The 10911-nt window shown below is 41.0% G+C and overlaps 1 protein-coding gene across 1 annotated transcript; it reads right to left on the bottom strand.

Annotated features, from left to right (window-relative positions):
- Nucleotides 1–10337: 10337 nt before the first annotated feature.
- Nucleotides 10338–10707, bottom strand: LOC120351251 (histone-lysine N-methyltransferase SETMAR-like). The gene has a single exon (XM_039427780.1). It carries the CDS (start codon nucleotides 10705–10707, stop codon nucleotides 10381–10383), a length of 327 nt encoding a protein of 108 aa, XP_039283714.1. The 3' UTR covers nucleotides 10338–10380.
- Between the last annotated feature and the right edge of the window lie 204 nt (nucleotides 10708–10911).

Raw genomic sequence — 10911 nt, 5'->3', positions numbered from 1 at the left:
CTCGCAGAGGTTTTCCAGAGGTTGAGAGACGCAGGTCTAATTATAAATAAAGATAAGTGCAATTTTCTGAAATCTGAGCTGAAATACTTAGGCCATATTGTAACAGAGCAAGGCCTCCGTACCGACCCGGAAACGATTAGGGCTGTTAGAGATTTTCCTACCCCGCAGCGTGTTAAATCTCTCAGGAGCTTCCTAGGGTTAGCTTCCTGGTACCGTAGGTTCGTCCCTAATTTTTCAGAGCTAGCAAATCCGTTACATCGTTTGTTAAAATTGAAGGTGAATTGGCAGTGGGGAGAAGAGGAGGAAACGGCATTTCAGAAAATCAAAGATGCTTTAACCTGTGCCCCAGTATTAACCTACCCTCATTTTGAGTTACCCTTTGTGATTCAGACCGATGCCTCCGACGAAGGGTTGGGAGCTGTCTTGACTCAGGAGATTAATGGTGAGGAGAAAGTTATTGCTTATGCGAGTAGGGGTTTAAGAGGTCCCGAAGTCCGATATACCACAACCGAGAAAGAGTGTCTAGCTGTGATATATGCCCTGAGAAAATTTAAGTCATATGTGGAAGGTTACGAAATTACTGTGATTACCGACCATCAGTCCTTGAAGTGGTTGCATGCCATTCCCCATCCCACTGGTCGTTTAGCACGATGGGTAATGGAAATGCAACAATATAATTTGAAAATAAAATATAGGAAAGGGAAGTTCAACATAGTTCCAGATGTACTCTCACGCACCCCCTGTAAGGAGGAGCTCACTTCGGGAGAAACGAACTCCGAGGGAGGGGTGGCCCCTATCGCTATTGGTCGAGAGAACGACGATAGCTGGGTAAAGAAAATTAAATCATTACTGATTGCAGACCCCGAGAAATTCCCCGACTATACAGTTAGAGATGGTTGTTGTATAGACATATTTGGCCTAGGAGGCGGCTCCAGGAAGAGCAGAGTGCTGAGGGGTGGAAGCTTTGTGTCCCAGTGAGCTGTCGCTCTGAAGTTTTACAACAAAATCATAATGCTCCTACCGCGGGTCACTTTGGCATATATCGTACATATGACAAGATAGCGCGCCTATATTATTGGCCTGGATTGTTTAATGATGTTGCCACCTATGTTCGGAGGTGTGATGACTGCCTTAAGATTAAGGTAGAACAGAGGACCCCATATGGTCGCATGAAAAATCCCCGTAAATTGTTTCACCCTTGGGAGACTGTCAGTACTGACTTAGTCGGCCCGTTACCCCGTTCCAAGTTAGGACACCGTTACATAGTCGTGTTTCAAGATCAGTTCACTAAGTGGACGGAAGTGGCCGCCCTATCTAAGGCAGATAGCGCAGGAGTCACGAAAGCTTTCCGTGAATTGATTGTCACACGGTATGGAGCACCTAGGATGCTCATTTGTGACAATGGAACCCAATACACTAGCAAGTATTTTCGCTCGTATTGTGAGGATAATGGCGTGAATGTGTTTTTCACCCCCCCATATTCTCCTAGTTGTAATCCTACTGAAAGAGTGAACCGTGTACTCAAAACTATGATACAAATCTTTGTAGGAGAGAACCACTCGGATTGGGACCGATATTTAAGAGAATTTTGTTTTGCGATGAATACAACTATTCATCAAGGCACCCAATATACTCCAGCTTATCTCAACTTCGGTAGGGAATTGAGGGCTCCAGGTGAGTCCGCATTCGAGTCTCAAGACGATCCACGTACGCAGGGTTTTGAAAGTAGTCAGGCCACGCTACAGAAAAATATTAAGGTATTAATTCAAACCAGGAAAATTGTAGTGGATAATTTGGATAAAGCATATAGGGATGCTAGCCGTTATTATAATCTTCGGAGGCGAGATGTTAAGTTATCCCCAGGTCAGTTGATATATAAGAGAGAACATTATTTATCTTCGGGAGTTGACCAGTTCGCCGCGAAACTCGCTCCAAAGTTCTCAGGCCCCTGGGAGGTGGTTGAGATATTGAGTCCTACAGTAGTGAAGGTTAAAGTAGCAGAGAATAAATCTGTGACTGTTCATGTGAAAGACATTAAGTTGTTACCCCCATGTGTAGAGGAGGAGGAGGGGGAATCTAGCTCTGAAGAACAGGCGAACGCAAATTGCGTTGGTGGAGTGAAGTGCGGGTTGCCTATACTAGCCTTAGACGGCGCAAGGTGCGGGGGCAGCACTTCATTCAACTAGTTATTACGTTTCCCGTTAGATGCCGCGACAGGGTTGGTTCACTGGTTTCTTGCTCCTTCTCTCGTCGCATCGCATAAGACGTTCGAACCTTTTCTTTCAGGATATTTTTGTTATCTGTTTATTGTAGGGTTGCTTTTATCGCGTTCCCGATAATGATAATCTTGTCTTTCTACACTGTCGTTACCTGAATATTTTTGTATAAGCCCATCTAGTCGTCTTTCTATTGCTTCAGTAGTGCTTCGACTCTCTTAGCAATATGGCGCCTCGTCTTGGTCTACTTGATCGCTTTTTATCCATCGCTGAAATGTGTTCACGTAATGTGAAAAGTAGGGAGGATGTGGTGTGGTTATACCCGGTATTCCCGACGTCGCCTTGTACATTCAACGCCAATTCCCCCCCCCTCCTTAGTAGGAGTGGGGTGTCACAAAGTGAATTTTTGTGACGGATAGAGAACCGTCGTCCAGCATAAAATTAGCGAAATTATTCTATTTTAGAATAGGAATAGGATCGTCTGCCGGATATATTCTGTTAGATTTGTAGTTGTGTATACATTATCACTATCGCCGTCAACCCCTTTAAATTAGCAGCATTCGTATCATCTAAACGATAAGCGGCTACCGAGTCGGGTCAGTATCGCTCTTCATGAAATTTCTGGAATAGAAATATTGTTTACCGGCCTGAATTAGTGTGGTAATTAGTATCAGTGTCGTCATTAGCTGCACCCTTATCATCAGCACTAGTGGATTCAAACCCTGTCACATGACTAGTGGCGTGATCGTCTTTTCAGACTCCCATTGGTCAGCAAGCCCCTTTTCCCCCGGCCTCCTAACTTTCAGCGACCCGGTGTGGCTTCAAGGAGACCTGGGAGAGAGTCAGTTGTTCGGTGGTTGAGCGTGAGATCGGGTCGCGAATCTCCTCTCCTTACGACGTTACCGACACTAATTATTATTCTATCTTGTGTTAACGTAGAATATTGTAGGTCGAGTTCCGAACAACTCGGAGTTAGAATTCCCTGTGGGTTTTTCTTTCTTGTCAGCTATTTTTTTCCCGAATTCGTATCACTAGGGGTGAACGAGTTATTCTTGGTTTTGAAACCTGTAAGGGATCTCAAGTTTGAGCTACAAACAGTTGAGTGGGGAAATTTAGCTAGGCTCTTAAGCAAATTATTTTTGAGGGCTTAATTCTTAAGTCTCGACTCTGTCGCTTCACGACGTTTAAGTTTAGTGCGGGAATTTGTTTGCTATTCTCCGTATTTAATTCTGCAGTGATTCAGGTAACTGTATGTTAGGACTGGTCACTTGTGTGCATTTCCTCTTCTGTAATAAAGTAATCTCAGTTTTTTTTAGGGATGTATTTTCCTTATTAATTTTCATACTATAGAGTGGCCCTGTATTTTAAATTCGCTTAGCAGTTTCTGACTTGCTGTAATTCCAAGTAGGAAAAGCCCAATCCTTTTCCTAGAGAACTCAGGTGCAGCTTGAGCTCTTCCTCGCCGAAGTTTCTAGACTGCGGCAACCTTTCTCTTTCTCTCTCTTAACTTTTCCTATTCTATAATCCTTCTAGCTCTCAGGTACAGCTTGAGGACTTCCTCGCCGAAGTTTCTAGACTGCGGCAACCTTTCTCTTACTCTCTCTTCACTTTCCCTATTCTAAAATCCTTCCTGCTCTCAGGTCCAACTTGAGAACGTCCTTGTCGAAGTCACAGACTGCGACGCTTCCTGCTCTCAGGTACAGCTTGAGAACGTCCTTGTCGAAGTCACAGACTGCGACGCTTCCTGCTCTCAGGTGCAGCTTGAGAACGTCCTTGTCGAAGTCACAGACTGCGACGCTTCCCACTCTCAGGTGCAGCTTGAGAACGTCCTTGTCGAAGTTACAGACTGCGACGCTTCCTGCTCTCAGGTACAGCTTGAGAACGTCCTTGTCGAAGTTACAGACTGCGACGCTTCCTGCTCTCAGGTACAGCTTGAGAACGTCCTCGCCGAAGTCCCCAGACTGCGGCAACCTTCCTCTTACTTTCTCTTCACCTTCCCTATCTATAATCCTCTAGCTCTCAGGTACAACTTGAGAACGTCCTTGTCGAAGTCACAGACTGCGACGCTTCCCGCTCTCAGGTGCAGCTTGAGAACGTCCTTGTTGAAGTCACAGACTGCAACGCTTCCTGCTCTCAGGTACAACTTGAGAACGTCCTTGTCGAAGTTACAGACTGCGACGCTTCCTGCTCTCAGGTACAGCTTGAGAACGTCCTTGTCGAAGTCACAGACTGCGACGCTTCCTGCTCTCAGGTGCAGCTTGAGAACGTCCTTGTCGAAGTCACAGACTGCGACGCTTCCCACTCTCAGGTGCAGCTTGAGAACGTCCTTGTCGAAGTTACAGACTGCGACGCTTCCTGCTCAGGTACAGCTTGAGAACGTCCTCGCCGAAGTCCCCAGACTGCGGCAACCTTCCTCTTACTTTCTCTTCACCTTCCCTATTCTATAATCCTTCTAGCTCTCAGGTACAGCTTGAGAACGTCCTTGTCGAAGTCACAGACTGCGACGCTTCCCGCTCTCAGGTGCAGCTTGAGAACGTCCTTGTTGAAGTCACAGACTGCAACGCTTCCTGCTCTCAGGTACAACTTGAGAACGTCCTTGTCGAAGTTACAGACTGCGACGCTTCCCACTCTCAGGTGCAGCTTGAGAACATCCTTGTCGAAGTCACAGACTGCGACGCTTCCTGCTCTCAGGTACAGCTTGAGAACGTCCTTGTTGAAGTCACAGACTGCAACGCTTCCTGCTCTCAGGTACAACTTGAGAACGTCCTTGTCGAAGTCACAGACTGCGACGCTTCCCACTCTCAGGTACAGCTTGAGAACGTCCTCGCCGAAGTCCCCAGACTGCGGCATCCTTCCTCTTACTCTCTCTTCACCTTCCCTATTCTATAATCCTCCTAGCTCTCAGGTACAGTTTGAGAACGTCCTTGCCGAAGTTCCCAGACTGCGGCATCCTCTCTCTTCCTTCCTCTTAATTTTTCCTACCCTGTATAGTGCGAGATCTCAGTTCCAGACTCGAGATCGTTCCCGTCGCGGTCCTCAGACCAGCGAGAGGTATAGGAAACCTTATGTAGAGCAGGATCTCAGTCACAGATTAGAGATCGACCCAGTCGCGGTTCTCAGACCAGCGAGAAGCTTAGGAGAATCCTTGTAAACCTTTCCCCATCCTCTCATAATAGTCGACATACTGACTATTAATTTAAAAGCGTTTCGGACGATTGAGAGTGATTCCCATACCCTTAAGGGCAGTTACAGATTGGCCCTTAATCACCGGCGCGCTGTCATCAGATTAGCGCGGAAATCCTGTTTAGCAGTTTCAGAATTGCTGAAAATCCTTTCGCAGCTGCAGGCTCGCGATTCAGAAATCCGACACCCGAAACCTCATCCATTGAGCTTTAGTTATCATAAAATTGTAATTGATATACTGTATTTAACTAGCAGGTTCAGCTTGCTGAGAACCTTATCGCGATTCACAGATCGCGAGTTATTGAACCAAACCCCATTAGTTACAGGAAGGAACAATCCTATTAACGAATCTCCATTCCCCAGGCCCGATAAAATATTCCCTATACCTCTAACTCGGTATACCATATCCTGTACCTTATACCACTTGCACCTCTCCAATCATATTGATCTAATACCGGGTGCGCAGGTTCAGTCTGCACACCGACAGCCCGCAGTCTCAGATTGCGAAAACCGTAACAAAAATTCTATATCATTCCTTGTTAAACTCCATCCTGAGTTCCTCCACCTACAACCTTTATTCCGGGCTTGCAGGTACAGCTTTGCTCGCCGTCAACTCGCAGTTGGTTCAGATTGCGTACTACCTTTACAAATATAATTATTTGTGGGGATCTGATATCCGGATCCGTATCCTTGGTTAAGGTTACCTCAACTCTCCCTAACACCCAACCTGAATTCCAAGAGCCGAGGGCCGAATCGGCCAACAACGGCACGGGCACACACTCTTCCCTCCAAATTAAATACCTCCCGTCAAAGACAGAGGGTAAAGAATCAGGACAGGGGGAGAAGTGTAGGACCAGTATCTCCACCAGTCAATACGGTCACCGACCCCGACCCATACCCGGCTGTAGCTAGTCCGCGTCGTAGCAATACTTCGCAATTATTAGAAAACCTAGAGGGTGGAATAGGACATTCTAATAATTGTAGGTTCTTTATATCTTCATTTACTACATACAACATTTACTTCAGCACAGTTGTGAGTTTATGTACTGCTTTGTTACTGAACTGTGTTTGATCATGAATTGATATTCCACTTTTACTAAATCACTTACTAATATATGTGTGATAAAATGTTCAATTTTGAATTATAACAAACCAATCAATGATTGATGACTCAATTGAGAGTTAATCATTAATTAAGTAATCCCAATTATTATATTACAAACTACATATCTATCTTACTCTACATTTATGAGAGAATCGCCATAATCAAGGTAATAATTATGCAATTCAATACAATTGATTCTATTATCTTTGGAAATTTTTATTCAAATACAAAACTCTCTCATTGTTTCACTAGTATTCCTAGTGATTTTAAACAGGAAATTCAAAAGCGATGTGCCAATTCATCTTCGGATGGTGAGAAAATGTTTGGAATTATCTAATTGAGTTTCAATTTCCTCTGAAAGCACTATAGTGAGGTCCACGTTATAATGGCAGTGGAGAAAGATAGGAGAACAAAGTTGCCGATCCTCTGTCTTGTCAATGCCTTCTATCGTCGGTAGCTGATACAGGTTTATTGATGTAATATTAACTGTTCATTCTCGTTTGAAATAATAAATTATATTTCATTAAGCAAGAAATTATATTTTTCAATAATTTCATAATTAATTTGAAATATTTTGTTAATTAATAATTACTAATTCTACATTATCAGAACTGGATGAGTTGGATCATGAAACCCCAAATATCGTTTCATCAGCAACAAAAAAATTACACTTTATTTTATGGAGTTTCTATGTGTTGCAAGACAAATCTCATAATCCCCATATTAGGTCAATGCGATGTATGATAAATCGAGAACGTTACTTTTTAATCGACAACTCATTTCTAGACCTTGAACACTGTTCAATAAAGATGAGCGGTTCTTATCTAACAGTTATATTTGTGTTGTTGATAATGCAGTAGTAGTTTATCAGGTCATTGTCGTAGTATTCGAACATCCTTCAAGTGTGTTTCCCAGTCATTTCGGCTCTGTTTAGTTTGGAATTGTGACTCAGATGTTGTTGATCTATTGCAGTTATGGCAGCAGGTCTTCAAGGAGACCTTCCAGCAATACCATCGTCTGTCAGCGCGCCTAGTGAAGAGCCAGGACAGTGCAGAGGCGTTGCGACTCTGGCAAGAGTATCTGCTGCATGTTCAGGAGTTCCTATCAACACCGATACCTGACGACTACGATAGTCTTGCGGAACACCAGAATTTGTGTCAGGTATTTACAGAATCACATTTTGTGAATGACAATCTTAATATTTAGGAAATGTTTGTTGGTCGAAATTCGGCTTTGGTCTCAGAGACCGAGACAGTTTTGGGATCAGCATGTTGTCTTCTCTTGACCACATTATTGTATATTATGATTTTTTGTGACTGTTAAGGTATGAATAGGACTGAATAGAGTACATTGTAATCTTGAGCTATATTATTTGAATATCGTTCGTGGTTAAACTTGCTTACACAACACTATCAGTGGTTTTCGGCTTTCATGGTTACAACGATCAATTATTGAACTTGAGTATTGAAAAATTCATACATTCTACCAACTTTGAAGTTCCGAGGAAATTAAATAACGTACTTACAGCTACATATACAGTAATTTTAATCTCGTTAAGAGAATCTTGTGCTAGCCTATACAAATATTGTCTTATTTATTTATTCCTTTTTTTACAAAGAAGCATAACCTCACTATTTGATTGCTGTTTTCCCTTCATGGATAAAACGATCAAATGAGTTCAAGTCTTGGAATATTCATACACTCTACCAAATTTCAAGTTACGAGGCAGTATTACATAGGTACTCGAACACATGTATTATTTGTTTGAGGTAAATATCTATATCTTGAAGTAGTTACACAGATAAGATAAGCGTATTACTGTAGTTTCTATTATGGAAATGATAATAAGAATGTGAGGTATTATTGGGGAAGCGATTGGTGTCGTGATCGTGCTCATAAGCTATTGATAAGATAAGTTAAGCTCCATGTACCTGCTTCTTCCGTTGTAAGGGTGACCACTTTAAAAGCCGAACACCTCTAAATATATATTCTTAGCTTACATTAATCCATGTTGAGTATAATTATCTCCTTTTATCTTCATCATGAAAAAACATTTATGAGTTTCAAAATCGCTTACCGGTGGTTAGGAACCCACCTGGAGCTGTAGATCCACTCATCTCTCATCATCATCTGTCTTATTACCCACGTACAAGCCTTGAGATCATGTGGGCATCAGCCTCAGCAAAAAAACTTAATTTCAATTTGAATTACAAAATTTAATGCTTTCTTGAATCTTTTTTAAATATTTTTGTAACACAAATAGTCAAACACCAATATACAATGGGTTCCTCTCTGTAAAATTAAATCAAATTCAAAAGCCTTTATTGACATTCCAGAAACATAAGAACAAAATAAAAAAAGTATAAATCTCAAAAATATACAAATTATTTTGAATGATTGAAATTGTTTGAAAGTAAAATTGGATCATTTTTGTTAAATATGTGTATTTTGTGTTTCAGGTGCATCAAAACCTTCTTGGCAGCCAGAAATCACTACTAATGAATAAGAGCGAAACGGAAGCGTCTGCCGATCTGCCTGTAGTGGAGCAGTTCAACTCCCTCACGAATCTTCACAATGAGACCCTTTCCAAGATAATGGATCGTGAATCCATGGTTCGTATAATTCATGCTCACTATTATTCAGATAATTTAGTAATTATAGTATTCACATTTTATACAATAATACAATGTAATATAAGATAATGATAAAGTAATTTAAGATAATTCGAATTAAACTTGAATGAATTCAAGATATTGAATCGACATTTTCAGAATGACTATGAAAAAAAAATACGCAGAAAACTATTCTTTATATTAAATTACATTGAACAGGTTGTATTTCAAGGTAAATTCTAGGAATTGTAGAAATTGTACGGCAATATTGTATTTCACGGGTTGTCCTCCAAGTTGATTTCAAAGGAAATTCGTGGGATTTAAAGGTTGATTTCAACCTTTTTGAAAATTATGATTTGCAATATGACCGTATATTATTTAATACCTTACGTGAATGTAGTCATTCACTCTTATGTAGTCTTACTCAAATTATAATTTCATTATTGAATTTTATTCTAAAAGAATAATTCAATTGTCGTTTCCTTGTTTCATTAACATGATTTATTTTATTGGGAATGGATAAATGATTATCATAATGTCATAGTCATCCCATTATCTACATTGAATAATGATATTCATTATTATGATTTATTTTATTGATGAACTAGCAGGTAACCCGTGCTCCGCAAGGGGATTAAAAACTTACAAACTGAAAACTTGACCTACTGAAATCCTGAATAATTCGAAATAAGCCTATAACCATCCTCCAAAATTTGAAGTTAATCAGTTGAGTAGCTCAGACGTGATGATGCGTCATTCGTGAATCTCCTATCCTGTACGTGTATAAGCCAATTCTTTCCTTTATTATATTATATAGATAATGTAGATGTAAGATCCCTGGATAAGAGTAATTTCATATTTAGTTGCTTTTGATGATTGTAGTTCATTTTTTGTTGCTATGTTATAGGTGAGGACACGTTTGGCAGCTTGGGAAAAGTACAGGAAAGATCAAATGATGCTTCTGTCCTGGCTACAGGATGTCGAAAAAGAACGCAACTGCCTAAAACTGAGATACATCCATATTCGGATGATAGGAAAACTCCTTTCAAAAATAAAGGTATGAAATAATTCCTAATCTATTCTCTATCATCTTCCACAGAGATTTTTTACAGATTAATTGTGTATTAATTTTATTAAGACATTGAAATTGTAATGAATATTGATAGATACGAGGGCTATTTTTTCAAATTCCGATGTGATATAAAAAAAAAACTAGTGAGAGTAATTGAATGAATTTATTATCAAAAGTTATTTACATTATTAGTTACTTCTTAACATAGTCACCATTCAGATTGAGGCATTTTTCATACCTGGGTACAAGCTTCTTAATACCTTGTTCATAGAATTTAGCCGCCAGTGATTTGAGATGGTTTTTCACAGCATCTTGCAGCGCATCGTCTTTTCGGAAGCTCTGCCCTCCTAGCATTTTCTTCAGTTCCGGGAAAAGGTGATAGTCGCTTGGTGCTAAGTCTGGGCTATACGCCGGATGGTCAAAAACGTCCCATTTAAACCCGTCAAGAAGACGCTTCGTCACAGCAGCACTGTGAGGACGGGCGTTGTCATGAATGAGCACCACTCCCAATGTGAACATTCCTCTCCTTTTGTTCTGCACAGTTCCTCTCCAATCACGCACTGCACTGTCACTCATAAAGCTTTCACCATATACTCGTTTCATTCTATGGTGAATTTCTGCTGTGGATAACCCTTCAGCTTGCAAAAAAAGAATTACACTTCACAACTCACACTTGGCGGGAGATTCTATCATATTGGCCATATTTATGTGTCGCTAGATGAA

This window comes from Nilaparvata lugens, chromosome 5 (genome assembly GCF_014356525.2).
Source record: "Nilaparvata lugens isolate BPH chromosome 5, ASM1435652v1, whole genome shotgun sequence".
NCBI lineage: Eukaryota > Metazoa > Arthropoda > Insecta > Hemiptera > Delphacidae > Nilaparvata > Nilaparvata lugens.
Note: the sequence above shows the minus strand (reverse complement) of the source record. Positions and strands in the feature narration are given on the sequence as shown.

What these genes read in the sequence shown, in the direction of transcription:
- LOC120351251 (XM_039427780.1), bottom strand. Translation starts at nt 10,707, where the DNA reads ATGTTCACATTGGGAGTGGTGCTCATTCATGACAACGCCCGTCCTCAC.